Here is a 16,558-nt window from a genome sequence, read left to right as displayed (position 1 = left end):
TTTTTGAATGCATTTACATTGTTTTTTATTGCAGATACCACTGAACTTCATAACATTCTCAGCACAATCAGATAGCTATGTGTACTAACTTTCCTAAAGAAGACTGATCAGTCTTACATACAAGTATGGGCAATTCTTCATTCAGATTTCTTGTGAACCATGTGTGTCATCCCAGGTGCTATATTTAATCAATTGGCAACTGATGAAGTAAGGACAGCTCGGTGTAACTTTTTCCTTTCATGGATTGGAGAGTTGACAGAATAATTATGGATGTCCTTTCACACTGATGTTGTTTCCCATCACCCTCAACAAACAGACACTTAAAACTCTAAAGAAATGCTTGAAAACCTGTCACACAAATACTAAAGAGGTACAGAATACCAAGAAATATTACGATACATGACCTTTTCATTGCTCCTTCTAAATCATCATTACTGTATAGGTCCAGAAGCAGTTTATTTCTTGGCAAAAACTATTATTTACTTTACCTTTAACAGTACTGAATGACCCAATTCCCCCCACCTTTCCTTTCAAACCTAACTGGGGTGCAACAGGTGTCTATTTCTGCCACAGCCCTTATAAGAGGGCAGCTGCTTGTATATATACCAGGGAGTTGTGTCTGCTCACACTCCAGGCTATCATCCCATTATCCACAGGTAAGACAACCAGAGTAATCAAATGATAATTTACCTAAAACTTTAAGAGCTTTAAGATCCAACAGTTGATTGTGATTCTTTGATCATTCAAATGCTAATAAATGAATAATGACATTTTAGGGCTTGATAGGTAATCTCTTTATTTTCTTTTTCATTTCAGAGTAATCATACGGAGAGTGAACATCAAAGGTACTGTGGATGGTTTTAAAACTTGTGTCTATACTGTACTCATAATACAGTATACTCAGCATGACATTAAGCTTACTTAAACTCTAACCTCAGTATCTATACTGGATGTGTAATCTAACTGTGATTCTAAAGTATATTTAACTACTTTATGAGTCATTATGGTTATTCTCTGTGTCTTGCTGTGGTTGATCTGACTTGAACTGTGCTTGTTCTATCTCCATCAACTTTACTTAAGTCTTGAATTATGCCATTTTAATATGAACTATCTGACTAAAGATTAGTTGTGTTCGGTCATATTTACACACTTTAACCAAAGTCATGCTGTCTAGTATACAGTTGTCAGGCTTGAGAATTTTTGGGTAAAATAGCTGTGCTTACTTGTCAAAGTTAAGTGATTTTTATATTCTGACAATCTAATCTACTCAATCTATCTAATTAACATTATCAAGGACTAAACCATGGGTGACGCGATGATGATGGAGTTTGGGCCGGCAGCTTTGTTTCTGAGAAAATCAGATATGGAGCGTCTGGAGGCCCAGACTCGCCCCTTTGACATTAAGAAGGCATGCTATGTGCCGGATCCTGAGGTTGAATATGTGAAGGGAATGATTGTCAGCAGAGACGGGGACACTGCCACCGTTGATACTGAGTATGGGAAGGTAAACAAATCAGTTTTACTGGATTCACATTTCACATTTTATTTGAACAAAGCTTTTATACTGTTTTTAGATTATTTAGACACTGTCTAGAAGAAACTTTTCGACCTAAAGACTACAAAATACATCTATATTTATCCTTATACTTATGTAGATTTCCATGATTGCTGGCCTGTGAAAAAAAACAAAAAGACTTTTGACTTCTGGTGAATAATGTCCTCACACCAAAGATTTGTATGACTGACATATTCACTCCTTCTCAAAGACTGTCACTGTGAAAGATGTAGACGTCCACCCCCAGAACCCGCCAAAGTACGACAAAATTGAGGACATGGCGATGTTCACCTTCCTGCACGAACCTGCTGTGCTGTTTAACCTCAAAGAGCGTTATGCAGCCTGGATGATCTACGTGAGTACAACGACAAGTGTGTCTTAGGTTCTCAGGAGATGTCAGATATGATTAAACTAATTATGATCAATCTCATGTCTCTTTGTACAGACCTACTCTGGGTTGTTCTGTGTGACTGTCAATCCCTACAAGTGGCTGCCAGTGTACAACCAGGAAGTTGTTGAGGCTTACAGAGGCAAGAAGAGGACTGAAGCTCCTCCTCACATCTTCTCAATCTCTGACAATGCCTACCAATACATGCTGTCAGGTAAAAAGGTCTTCATATATTCAAATCAAATCTGAGTGTTGTATACAAACATCAGTTAAGAAACACTTAAAAAAGGATAATGCATATTCTAGGTATAATCACTACATATAAATATAAAAGATATATGAAAAAAAAAACGGAAAATGAAATGAAATTAATTTGTTTGTTTTGTTTGTTTAGACAGGGAGAATCAGTCCTGCCTGATCACGTAAGTTCACTATAGTGATGCTGTTTTTATTTCTGACTAAAGTGCTGGTACAAAATAATAACATAAAAACTAAATTCCTTGCCCTTCTTTCTAAGTGGAGAATCTGGTGCTGGGAAGACTGTGAACACCAAGAGAGTCATTCAGTACTTTGCTAGCATTGCTGCTGTAGGTGGAGGCAAGAAGGATCCGAATGACAAAAAGGTTGTTGAATTGAGACAGTGCCTCTTCTGTGTTTAATGCAAATTCCCCATAATCATAATGGCAGTGACACTGATAGGTGTTTCTCTTCAGGGAACCCTGGAAGATCAAATCATCCAGTGTAACCCTGCTCTGGAGGCCTTTGGTAATGCAAAGACCATCAGAAATGACAACTCCTCTAGATTTGTAAGTATAACTTTGGATTGACAAACGTCTCTCAAAAAATGGATATAAAATCCTAGCAATGCACAACAATGCATTCTGAAGGCTAAAGAAATGATTTCCATGTTTTTGTCAGGGTAAATTCATCAGAATCCATTTTGCTGCAAGTGGCAAACTGGCCTCTGCTGACATTGAGACATGTAAGTGAACTTCAATTCAATTAAATCAAATAATAATCTTTTATTCCTGAAATGCTGAGAAACATTTATTTCCTCATCATTTGGCAGATCTCCTGGAGAAGTCTCGGGTGACTTTCCAGCTCAAGGCTGAGAGAGATTATCACATCTTCTACCAGATTCTCTCTATGAGGAAACCAGAACTGCCGGGTAAGAATTCCCAAACTTAACATAAAATGAGGAAGAAACTGATGACAACCTTATTCTTTCATTTTAGAGATGCTGCTCATCACAACCAATCCCTTCGACTATCAGTTCATCTCGCAAGGACAGACCACAGTAGCATCCATTGATGATGGTGATGAGCTGCAAGCTACTGATGTGAGTAAAGCTGCTGTTGTCTTTAAGTTAGTCTTCTGAAAGTCGCTGTATAGAATTTTTCTATTTGGTTCTGATCTGTTTTCAGCTGTAAGAGCCCTGCATTGTCCCTGTCCTTGTGAAGTATTACTATGTTAATAATGATAATAATAATAATAATAATACTTTAAACATATATAGCGCTTTTCTACGTACCCAAAGATGCTGGGTGATTTTGGGTTACATATAGTTATATACACAGCTAGTGAGTGTAATTTGACCACTTACTCTATTATTTACGCTTCAGGAAGCTTTTGATGTGCTGGGCTTCACTCCAGAAGAGAAGTCGAGCATTTACAAGCTGACTGGTGCCATCATGCACTATGGCAACTTGAAGTTCAAGCAGAAGCAGAGAGAGGAGCAGGCAGAGGCTGATGGCACTGAGGGTATGTTATCCAAACACTGCTTCATTATGATGAAAAGCACCACAGGCTTTTGTATCTTGACAGTTAATATTACCTGACCACACTGAATAATAACCAAGGTTGTGACAAAGATTGTTTTTTAGCTACTTAACATCATGATATAACTACTCCTATTGAAGGTTTAGATCGATAGCTTCCCCTTAAAAACGTGGTCACAAAATTGTATTCATAAAATGTATCAATGCATAAATGTAATATTACTGCATATAGTATGTGTTTCTTATAACAGATATAGACAAGGCTTGTTATCTGATGAACTTGAACTCTGCTGACGTCATCAAGGCCTTATGTAACCCAAGGGTCAAAGTAGGAAATGAGTGGGTCACCAAGGGACAGAGTGTCCAACAGGTAGGAGAGATGCAAATTTTGTTAGAACTTGTCCCTTGTCAATTAAGTATTAACTAGGCTATAAGTATAAGTATATTGAATATATGTATTAAGTATGTTTTCATTATTAACCTTGCATTTCGAAGGTGTACTATGCCATTGGAGCCCTGTCCAAGTCAATATATGAGAAGATGTTCAACTGGATGGTAGTGAGAATCAACAGCCAATTGGACACTAAACAAGCTCGCCAATACTTCATTGGTGTGCTGGATATTGCTGGATTTGAGATCTTTGATGTGAGTTTGTAAGACAAAACAAACATCTAGTTAAAAAAGAAACCTGATGCTATAAAAAGCCAACAACACATCTATCTCTTTTATAGTTAAATACCTTTGAGCAACTATGCATCAACTTCACTAATGAGAAGCTGCAGCAGTTCTTCAACCACCACATGTTTGTGCTGGAGCAAGAGGAGTACAAGAAAGAGGGCATTGTGTGGGTTTTCATTGACTTCGGCATGGACTTGGCGGCGTGCATTGAACTCATCGAAAAGGTGTGTAAATCTTAAATCTCATAGTTTATATGTATAATTACTATTATTGTTAAAATGTCATTTTTAACACAATTTAAGATCTAGTTCCAGTTCCTTCCCTAGAGCAATAATAAACCATATTTGTTTCAGAAATTAACCTACAATGTGCTTCTAAGGAACATGAATGTAATTTAAGACCTAGAAAAACACACCAACAATTATCTGATATTTCTTATGTCTGTTTATACTACAGCCCATGGGGATCATGTCCATCCTTGAAGAGGAGTGCATGTTCCCCAAGGCCAGTGATGCTACATTTAAATCCAAGCTTTATGACAACCATTTGGGCAAAAATCCCTGCTTCCAGAAGCCCAGGCTAGTGAAGGGGAGACCAGAGTCCCATTTCTCCCTGGTTCACTATGCTGGAACTGTTGATTATAACATTTGCAACTGGCTGGTGAAAAACAAGGACCCCCTCAATGAGACAGTTGTGGGACTGTATCAAAAGTCATCAATGAAGATGCTGGGACAACTCTTTGTTGGATATGCTGGGGCTGATGATGGTAAGCTATTTATCCATTACATAAAACAAGACCTTTATTATTTAGATGTAGAATCAGGACTGAGGAAACAGGACTGACAATCAATATAAAATCAAGCACACAACTGCCAAATACGGCAAAAAGTTAAATCCAACATTGGCAAAAGTTAAATCCAAAATTTGAATAATTTCAGACCACATATAAATTAGTCATCAGGAATCTAATCCAACCTCAACCCCAGGCTGGAGTCTGTATTCAATTACGGACATTTATACATTTGCTGCAGATGCTGCAAAGAGCAAGGAAGCTGGTAAGAAGAAGAAAGGTGCTTCCTTCCAGACTGTGTCCGCTCTCCATAGGGTCAGTATGACTTACTAGTTCATGTATGATGTTTCTGTTCATTATGCATTGTATACAAGGTCAGTGATTACTGTTTTATTATCACATTTCTAAACCTGTGAAAGACATTCTCATGCTGTTCTGAACTCTCATTAAGCAAATACAAAATATCTTACAACAGGAGAACCTGAACAAGCTGATGACGAATTTGAGGTCGACTCACCCCCACTTTGTGCGCTGCCTCATCCCCAATGAGACCAAGACTCCTGGGGCCATGGAGAATCCTTTGGTCATGCACCAGCTGCGCTGTAACGGTGTGCTGGAAGGCATCAGGATCTGCAGAAAGGGCTTCCCCAACAGGATCCAGTATGCAGACTTCAAACAGAGGTACAATCTGTTAATTGTTTGTTCTGACTATATGATAACACAAGAGGACATAACAAACAGACCATTTCACTTTTCTTCAGATACCGTATCCTGAATCCTGCCGCTATCCCTGAGGGACAGTTTATTGACAGCAAGAAAGGAGCAGAAAAACTGCTGGGATCTCTAGATATTGACCATGAGCAGTACAGACTTGGACACACTAAGGTACTTTATTGTATAATGCTCTCATACACACCTGCTATATTAAATGTGCACATTTTGTTAAGCCTAATGAAACTCTAAACGCCCAAACTGTTGATTTTAAGGTCTTCTTCAAAGCCGGTCTCCTGGGTACCCTTGAGGAGATGAGAGACGACCGTCTCGCTCTCATCATGACTGGTATCCAATCAAGAGGTCGCGGCCTTCTGGCAAGAATTGAATTCCAGAAGATTGTTGACCGCAGGTAAATTGGTTTACTAATTAAATGGGACGATCACACTTAGGGCTGAACGATTAATTGCATTTGCGATAAAAATCGCGATGTGATAAAACACGATTTTCTAACTGCAATGTGCGCGATTACAACGTAGTCTAAGGTCTTAAGATGCTAAATTTTGCACACAGTGTTTAAAAAGTGTATGCCTTGTGTTTATACTTACAATTACTTTGTTTAAATTACTTAAATGCAGTGGCAAAGCCACCGATTTGTTGTTCTTGTTTCTGTAATGAGCAGTTAAAAAAAAATGTAAAATGTGGGAAAGAATTATTAATTATTAAATCGCAATCGCAATATTGGGGGGAAAAATTCGCAATTAGATTATTTTCCCAAATTGTTCAGCCCTAGTCATACTACCGAAGTGTCCACTTCTGGAAAATATCATAAAATAATATGGAAAATGCATTTGCTTTTCTACATATGTTGTTTTTCTATGCATTACTGTAATTATACATTACTGCATTAATTAGAGAAAAAAAACTAATATTTCAATGTTTTTTGGAATATGACCCAAACCGTCTACACAGGCAGTGGGGACAATAAATTATACTTAACCCTAACCCTGGGAGAACTAAGAAGCAGTCAAGAGGACTCCTAACTCAGACTCCTAACTAAGATCAATTCCTAGAAGATAGTGGGTTGGGTAGTGTATTCCATTATTACCTTTTCCCATAGCCTGTCATTATTTATGAATTGATCTTTCTTTGCAGTAGGCCCTAAAGCGCATGCCTACTCACCGGCACAGACCTGTCACTCATCAGTCAATCACCAAGGTCATTGAAAGCAAGCTCATGACTTGACGTCAGCCAGCTTTGGGAATAGGATCTTTGTATAGAACTTTCAGTTAGAAACGTTTTATGTGACTTAGGAGTCTGGGGCCTGAAGTTTGTTTTAATGAAATCGTCATAACACTTTTATTATTGTGGGATGTGGGGAATTCATTTGGAGGAAATATTTAAGATTAACTCCCTTTGGCCTGTCCCACAGCAAGGAAGCACTCGTAATCATCTTCCAACACATTTCTTCAGAATGATGTAGACCCTTTTTCTTTTATTTTGAAAATTTGACATTTGTTTTTTTTAGCTAAACGACCTTTCCTTTCTTTCCAGTGTTATTGTACATAAACTCTCAGAGCAAAAAGAAATAATGTGATTCGTGTGATCAGTGAATTGCTGAAATTGCTGAAGAAGTCATACTCACAAACTGTATACTATAAATACCGTTTATGGGAACAAAGGTTGAGCCTATTGTAAACTTGAATGTGAACATGTGCTACACGCTACACAGGAGTTACAATGTAATCACTAAAACATGCCTATCACATTTCTTCCTGCGCTCAGATGAGAAAGTGGCCATATAATGACTATACTCACATCAACCCTATTCTTCTACAATCTCCTGTTTGTTGCACACACGATATGACTTTCCCTTCCAAATTTTAAGGGATTCCCTACTCGTGATTCAGTGGAATGTCCGTGCATTCATGGGTGTCAAGAATTGGCCCTGGATGAAGATGTACTTCAAGATCAAGCCCCTGTTGAAATCAGCTGAGTCTGAGAAAGAGATGGCCAACATGAAGGAAGAATTCGTAAAACTGAAGGAGGCCTATGCTAAATCTGAGGCTCGTAGAAAAGAGCTGGAGGAGAAAATGGTTTCTGTTCTCCAAGAGAAGAATGACCTGCAACTTTCAGTTCAGACTGTGAGTAAAGCTTATTTTCAGTGTTTATAACAATTGCTTTAAACGATACATTTGTTTGACCTATAGATGAAGGAAAAATTTCTAAAATGAGCATTGAGCTGCAATAGCCATGTTCACCTACAGCAATCAATTACTCTTCACAGGAACAAGATAGTCTTTGTGATGCTGAGGAACGTTGTGAGGGTCTGATCAAGAGCAAGATCCAGCTTGAGGCCAAAAGCAAAGAGCTGACTGAGAGACTGGAAGATGAGGAAGAGATGAATGCAGAGCTGACTGCTAAGAAAAGGAAGTTGGAGGATGAGTGCTCTGAGCTCAAGAAGGACATTGATGATCTGGAGCTAACACTGGCTAAAGTGGAGAAAGAGAAACATGCCACTGAGAATAAGGTCAGTGCATGTGAAATAGGTGCAAGGTGATGGTAAGGAAACTCCCTATGCTAAGATGTTTTCATTCCTTCTATTCATTTAGGTTAAAAACCTGACTGAGGAGATGGCAGCTCTTGATGAAATCATTGCCAAGCTGACCAAGGAGAAGAAAGCTCTACAGGAGGCTCATCAGCAAACACTGGATGACCTTCAGAGTGAGGAGGACAAAGTCAACACTCTGACTAAGGCCAAAGCCAAGCTGGAGCAGCAAGTTGATGATGTGTGTTTCCAGTTATCACCTTATTCAATGCTTTGTGTATTGCGCTGGTGTCTGAAAAATGAAAAAAAAATCCTTTCCTACTCTTTTTCAGCTTGAGGGCTCCCTGGAACAGGAAAAGAAGCTAAGGATGGATCTGGAGAGAGCTAAGAGGAAGCTTGAGGGTGACTTAAAGTTGACCCAGGAGAATGTGATGGATTTGGAAAATGATAAACAGCAGCTAGAGGAAAGGCTGAAAAAGTATGTTTTCTGGATCACACATGAGACAAAACCATTTTTCTTTATTTTTTTTTAATTGTTATGCATTAATTAATATTCCGATAATCAAACTATTATGTTTACTATAAAGACGATTTAATCTGTTTTGTTTTTTTTACCACAGGAAAGACTTTGAAACGAGCCAGCTTACCAGCAAGATTGAAGATGAGCAAGCTATGGGAGCCCAGCTCCAAAAGAAACTGAAGGAACTTCAGGTACAGATGAAACAATGAGTATTAAAACTGAGTATACAATAGGACATTTAATCATTATTTAATACATTAATTCATAACACATTTATGTTTTCTTGAAAAAAGGCCCGAATTGAGGAGCTAGAAGAGGAACTAGAGGCTGAGAGAGCTGCCAGGGCCAAAGTGGAGAAGCAGCGGGCAGACCTGGCCAGAGAGCTGGAGGAGATCAGTGAGAGGCTGGAGGAGGCTGGAGGTGCCACTGCTGCCCAGATTGAGATGAACAAGAAGAGGGAGGCTGAGTTCCAGAAGTTGCGCAGAGACCTTGAAGAGTCCACTCTGCAGCATGAGGCCACCGCTGCCACACTGAGGAAGAAGCAGGCAGACAGTGTAGCTGACCTCGGCGAGCAGATTGACAACCTTCAGAGAGTGAAACAAAAGCTTGAGAAGGAGAAGAGTGAACTCCGTCTGGAGCTGGATGATGTTGCCTCCAACATGGAGCAGGTTTCCAAAGCCAAGGTAAAGTATGAAAACTTTCATGAACAATAGTGTTTACATATCAAGAGTCCAGATGTTTTTGATCTTTCTATTTTCATGAACAATTTTCTTTTTTCAGGGAAACTTGGAGAAAATGTGCAGGACCTTGGAGGATCAGATGACTGAATATAGGACAAAGTATGAAGAAGCCCAGCGCAGCATCAATGATTTTTCTATGCAGAAAGCTAAGCTACAAACTGAAAATGGTACATAACAGTTACACTGACATAACATGTTTAAACATTAACACTCTCATGACAAGCTATCATGACTAACTATCATGTCTTAATCAAACAGGGGAGCTTTCCCGGCAACTAGAAGAGAAGGATTCTCTTGTCTCTCAGCTAACTAGAGGCAAACAATCCTACACCCAACAGGTTGAAGACCTTAAAAGACAACTGGAGGAAGAAATCAAGGTGTTTAGAAAACATACTTTAACATGAATTACATGAATGATGAACATACTGTTATAGCATAATGTAAGGAAAATATTAATGTATTAATTTCTACTCTTGAAATAATTTACTTATTTGGCTACTTCTATGATCATTTTTTCCCAGGCTAAGAATGCTCTAGCCCATGCAGTGCAATCCGCTCGCCATGATGCTGACCTCCTAAGGGAGCAGTTTGAGGAGGAGACGGAGGCCAAGGCTGAGCTGCAGCGCAGTCTTTCCAAGGCCAACTCTGAGGTGGCTCAGTGGAGAACCAAGTACGAGACTGATGCCATCCAGAAGACTGAAGAGCTGGAAGATGCCAAGTAAGGCCGCCTGACCTGACGCTGTATAAACTGTTTAAAAATCAAAGACTAAACATGGCTAGTACCATCATAATGCACACTTTCAATCTATTCTTACTCAGGAAAAAGCTGGCTCAGCGTCTGCAAGATGCAGAGGAAGCTGTGGAGGCTGTTAATGCTAAATGCTCCTCCCTTGAGAAAACTAAGCATAGACTGCAGAATGAGATTGAAGATCTCATGGTAGATGTGGAGAGATCCAATGCTGCTGCTGCTGCCCTGGACAAGAAGCAAAGAAACTTTGACAAGGTAACAAACCCATTTCTCCTAACTTCCAACACTTCATGTAATATCGCTGGGGAAAAAATCATGTTCAATATTTCAATTCGTTCAGGTCCTAGCGGAGTGGAAGCAGAAGTATGAGGAGGCTCAGACTGAGCTGGAGAGCTCCCAGAAAGAGGCCAGATCTCTTGGCACTGAGCTCTTCAAACTCAAGAACTCCTATGAGGAATCTCTGGATCACATGGAGACCATGAAGAGGGAGAACAAAAACCTCCAAGGTCTGTAAAGACATGAAATCACTGCCACGTGCTTGAGCAGTGAAGTATTTGAACATATTTTTGTATCTGAACACAGTTTTGTTTACCCCATAGAGGAAATATCTGATCTCACTGAGCAACTTGGTGAGACTGGCAAGAGCATTCATGAACTTGAAAAGGTCAGAAAACAACTTGAGCAAGAAAAGGCAGAGATTCAAACTGCTTTAGAGGAAGCAGAGGTATGTTAAAAAAAAAATGGTCAGTTAGATTGCAACTGTTTCTTAGACTTGCTAAGGAAAGTTCTATGTGTATATAATAATGTGCTTATATATTTCAACAGGGTACTCTAGAGCATGAGGAGGGTAAGATCCTTAGAGCTCAGCTGGAGTTCAACCAGGTCAAAGCTGACATTGAGCGCAAACTTACTGAGAAGGATGAGGAGATGGAGCAGGCCAAGAGGAACCAGCAGAGAGTGGTGGATACCCTGCAGAGCTCCCTGGAGTCTGAGACTCGCAGCAGGAATGAGGCGCTCAGGCTTAAGAAGAAAATGGAGGGAGACCTCAATGAGATGGAGATCCAGCTGAGCCAGGCCAACAGGCAGGCATCTGAGGCCCAGAAGCAGCTCAAGGGTCTCCACGGGCATTTGAAGGTTAAAAAGCAGTATATAACGTCAGTCATAACTGTAGATGCAAATATGTCCATGTTCATTTACGATTTCTAAAATGTATCCATCATAGGACTCTCAGCTTCATCTGGATGAAGCTGTCCGTGCTAACGATGATCTCAAAGAGAACACTGCAATTGTGGAGAGACGCAACAATCTGCTGCAGGCTGAACTGGATGAGCTGAGGTCCCTGGTGGAGCAGACTGAGAGAGGCCGGAAACTGGCCGAACAGGAGCTGCTGGACGTCAGCGAAAGGGTGCAGCTGCTGCACTCTCAGGTAAAATCCTAAATATGTTGCTAAGACTAATTTATAATGCAACACAGACTATCATTAACATTTTTGTCTTCTCACATAGAACACCAGCCTGCTTAACCAGAAGAAGAAGCTGGAGGGTGATACATCCCAGCTGCAGACTGAAGTGGAGGAGGCTGTGCAGGAGTGCAGGAATGCTGAGGAAAAAGCCAAGAAGGCCATCACTGATGCTGCCATGATGGCAGAGGAGCTGAAGAAGGAGCAGGACACCAGTGCCCACCTGGAGCGCATGAAGAAGAACATGGAGCAGACCATCAAGGACCTGCAGCACCGTCTGGATGAAGCTGAGCAAATCGCCATGAAGGGTGGCAAGAAGCAGATCCAGAAGCTAGAGTCCAGGGTGATTGCTCTATTTTACTGATTTGAGATCAAGCCTTGTTCAGTAAGGATATATTTTCAAAATATAGTTTTGACGTTTGGTGTCTACATAGATGAGGGAGCTTGAAAATGAGGTTGAGATGGAACAACGGAAGGCCGGTGATTCTGTCAAGGGGATCCGTAAATATGAGAGACGCATCAAGGAGCTCACCTACCAGGTAAGTTGAATTTCATAAAATGTCTGGAAAAATGTCTTGGTGTGTCTCTCCCTCACATCACATAGATAAACAGTAATAAACGTTTACTAAAATCTTCATCTACAGACTGAAGAAGACAAGAAGAATCTGCATCGTCTCCAGGATCTAGTGGACAAACTGCAGATGAAGGTCAAGTCCTACAAGAGAACATCAGAGGAGGCTGTAAGTTTCCCATAATTCACCACTAAAATCATTCATACATACTAGAGTGATCTTTTACCTAATTCTGTGACTAATTATGTTTTTCAGGAGGAACAAGCCAACAGCAACTTGGGCAAGTTCCGCAAGCTACAGCATGAGCTGGATGAGGCTGAGGAGAGAGCTGATATTGCTGAGTCTCAGGTCAACAAGATTAGAACCAAGAGCCGTGATGCAGGTGGCAAGGTAAATTTACACACTAGCATAAAATCCACTATCTATGTTTTTCATTGAAAATAAACATTGATATTGCATGGCAAGTATCTGCTTACTAAGCACATGGGTCTATCTCTATGGTAAACACTAGAACGGCCAAGCAATTCACACCACCTAGAACAACAGTCTGTCTGTTTTGAGTTTGCATGTTCAGTGATCATGGCCATCAACATGCAAGCAAAGTAAAGCCATCAAAGTTTACAAAACCCAAATTAGGTTTTTACGACACCAGCTTGTCCACTGTCAAATCATGTGATCCTGAGATTTATTTTTATATAAACTGTAAAATCAGTTCTGATGTTAGAGATGGCAAAAAATTATTCATTAATCAATGATGACCCCTCGGCCAATAATGCTAAAACTCCCACTCTAACCTGAGGCATAACCTTTTATCTGACAAGAGAAATCACATATCTATGTTCTTGCTCCCAGCAGCTTTTCAGCCAATCACAACCAAAACTACTGGGCAGCAATTCAACTTGATAACATGTTTGCCTGATCAAAATACATACGTAGGTACAAGATACGTATGATTAAAACAGATTATACATGCAAATCATATATTTTCTTTTTCATATTTCCCTTGCAGAAAGGTCATGATGAAGAGTGAAGCTCAGACTTGGACCTTTCCAAAGAGTATGTCTGCCTTACAGTGATTAAGTTGTCCTTTTAGCTGTGCTGTGTTACAGTAGATTTAATAAAATGCGTGTCAAAAATATCATTCTGGTTGTCATATGTTAGCGTATGCTAGCACTTGATTAGTCATAAATGAAAAACTATAAAATGTGCCAACCATCGGCCATTAATGCTAAAACTCCCACTCTAACCTGAGGAATAGCCTTTTATCTGACAAGAAAAATCACAGATCTTTGTTCTTGCTACCAGCAGCCTTTCGGCCAATCACAACCCAAACTAGTGGGCAGCAATTCACCTTGATAATCTGTTTGCCTGATCAAGATACACATTTGTTGAACAGTAAATTACTTGATTGATTAAAACAGATTATACATCTATTTTCTTTCCCTTGCAGAAAGGTCATGTTGAAGAGTGAAGCTCTGACTTGGACCTTTCCTAAGAGCATGTCTGCCTTACAGTGATTTAGTTGTCCTTTTAGCTGTGCTGTGTTACAGTAGATTTAATAAAATGCGTGTCAAAAATATAATTCTGGTTGTCATATTTTAGTGTATGCTATCACCTGATTAGTTATTAATGAAAAAACATCAAATAATAGATTTTTGCTTCAAAGCAATACTTTTTTTGTAAAAGCAAGCAGATAATGAGCCAGCGCAAGGCAGTTGGCACAGTGGTAGAAGTATGTATCCAAAAGCCTCTTAAAGAAGCTTGTTTTTGAAAAATGTAAAAATACTAAACCATGTGCATATGTATCTGCTTGAGTGGCACAATTAAACACACCCATTCACAATTCACAGCTCACACTTCTACTGACATCTAACCAATGGTAAAATACTTTTGTTTGCAATCAGAAAGAGGAAGACACTGTATATTAATTTGAAAATATAACAAAAAAACCTTTGTTTGACAGTCACGCAATAAAATGACTATTGTTGACTAGTCAATAAAAGGACTATAGTATCATGTTAAAACCTCACCACAGTGTTGTTACAAGACATAATAAAAATAAAACTAGAAAAACAGCATGGCAAGAATCTTGTACACACAAAAGGACATAAGCAATAATAGCAATTGTTGTCAACGAAGAAAGACATAGAAGTAATGAAATTGTACAAACACATTTAAGGAATGTCTTCCCACATCAGTCATTCAATCCTTGGTACATTGAAGCACGTACCCAGTTCACACAAAAATGTACCAGTAACTGAATGACTAGTCACAGGGAAAAACATGCTATGCTATACTATATAAACCATTTCTCAGGGACTAAGGTGACATGGTGCTGTATCAAGGATCCATCTTTATGCATCCTTAACATTCAGACTCAACCCCTCAGTGCCCTTCTGAGGTTCAAGAAGGTTTCTGTAACTCTACAGCAATGCTGAGCTATGCTGAATTATGCATACCCTAATGACACACAATCAAACGACAAAATGTGAAAATGGCATTTATTCTAGGCCTATATTATATATACAGTCCACTCCACAATTACTAGCACCCTTAGGTTATAAGACATTCACCCTTTTGGTGAATTAGCTTAAACTCACACTGAAAAAATCCAATGAAGAAATTATTTTAAACAAAATCACATGTGCCACAATTATTGGCACCCCCTAGAACTTCTTATGGACATAATGTACCTGAAGAGTGTTTAGGAACACACGGTGAGGAGGATGGGAAGAGAGGCAACTCACTTCATGTCTCCAAATTTGCCATCAGATGCCACTTCCCTATCAACAGTGTATTTTAAAGGCATGCCAAAAAAAGACTTTCCTGTCAAGTAACCAAAAATGTAAGCACCTGGACTTGGCTAAACCCTATTGGGACTTTGTCCACAACCGTGTTCTATGGTTCTATGGCTTTTTGGCAACAAACACTCAAGGTTGGAGTGCCATAAAAATGAGGATGACTATACTGAAAAGAACCTGATCCCCACTGATAAGTCCTTGTATTGTTGTTCTGTGTTGTCTTGTTGTTCTATTTGTGATGCTATAGCCTGCATGGAGAATACCAAAAAAAAATCCTAGTATCTGTATACATGGCGAAATAAAGTTAATTGAATTGAATTGAATTGAATTTAATTGAATTTCAATTGAAGTATGGTGGAGGGTCTGTGATGCTGTGGGGCTGTTTTTCCTCCAAAGTTCCAGGGAACCTCGTTTGGTACATGGCATCATTGACTCCATGAAATACCAGGACATGCTTTTGATGCTGCTTTTGATGTGGGTGATCACAAATTATTATTGAAAAAACTCATGTGTTATGGTTTTGCCTTATCATGGATAGGATGCTATCTATCCAATAGAACACAACGAGTTTTCTTTAATGGAAGCTTTTCAGATGCTAGAAATGTAGAGTGTGGAATTCCACAAGGAAGTTCGCTTGGCCCTTTACTTTTTTCTATTTTTACTCGAAAACTCGAAATAGCAGTCGTAACTCGGCCAGAGTTTTCTCAAATGCGATTCCTTAAAAAAACACAAGATGGCCCCGTTGGCCATCTTGTGGTTTTTTGAGGAATCGCATTTAAGAAAACTCTCCGTGTTAATGAATTTGTGAGAAATCGTTGGTGATTGCGTTCACATCAACTCTACAGATCCTCGGATTAAAGTATCATTAACAATTACGTTTCACATGTAGGCCTATAGTCATGATTCTACGAGGCACCGTGATGTCATAAAATAAATAAAAGGACTACACCGGAATGCTGCGCTCGTCTAGTGAGCGTCGTGAAGCTTTTGAAGACCCAACTCTTCAGAGAGCATCTCCCTTCCTAACTGGCACTTCGACTAGTGCTTAACTTGCACTTACAGCAGTTATATTCCTGCACTTCTTTTTTTCTTTTCTATTTAGTTTTTCTATTTCTTATGTAAAGTAGTATTTATTCTCACACTAGGTCTCTATTGCTCGTAGCTTGACTGTTCTCTCCCTTGTACGTCGCTTTGGACAAAAGCGTCTGCTAAATGACTAAATGTAAATGTAAAAAAAACATGCATGTCACTCTCTCCTGGTTGAAAAGTT

At 39.4% G+C, this 16,558-nt stretch overlaps 1 protein-coding gene across 1 annotated transcript; it reads left to right on the top strand.

The window, feature by feature from the left end:
* The first annotated feature begins 1,303 nt into the window (after positions 1-1,303).
* Positions 1,304-13,517, top strand: LOC105899691 (myosin-7-like). Its single transcript, XM_042710294.1, has 37 exons — positions 1,304-1,504; positions 1,767-1,910; positions 2,001-2,157; positions 2,338-2,365; positions 2,461-2,566; positions 2,657-2,749; positions 2,862-2,925; positions 3,013-3,111; positions 3,179-3,282; positions 3,566-3,704; positions 3,973-4,091; positions 4,217-4,366; positions 4,453-4,623; positions 4,856-5,165; positions 5,431-5,504; positions 5,665-5,870; positions 5,951-6,074; positions 6,176-6,312; positions 7,789-8,044; positions 8,188-8,430; positions 8,513-8,689; positions 8,781-8,926; positions 9,069-9,159; positions 9,262-9,651; positions 9,749-9,875; positions 9,967-10,085; positions 10,230-10,426; positions 10,528-10,711; positions 10,797-10,962; positions 11,056-11,180; positions 11,282-11,590; positions 11,679-11,882; positions 11,962-12,258; positions 12,350-12,454; positions 12,560-12,655; positions 12,743-12,877; positions 13,497-13,517. Exons 1-37 carry the CDS (start codon positions 1,304-1,306, stop codon positions 13,515-13,517), a joined length of 5,814 nt encoding a protein of 1,937 aa, XP_042566228.1.
* The last annotated feature ends 3,041 nt before the right edge of the window (positions 13,518-16,558 follow it).

The sequence above is a fragment of the Clupea harengus genome, chromosome 17 (assembly GCF_900700415.2).
Source record: "Clupea harengus chromosome 17, Ch_v2.0.2, whole genome shotgun sequence".
NCBI classification, from domain to species: Eukaryota; Metazoa; Chordata; class Actinopteri; order Clupeiformes; family Clupeidae; genus Clupea; species Clupea harengus.
Note: the sequence above shows the minus strand (reverse complement) of the source record. Positions and strands in the feature narration are given on the sequence as shown.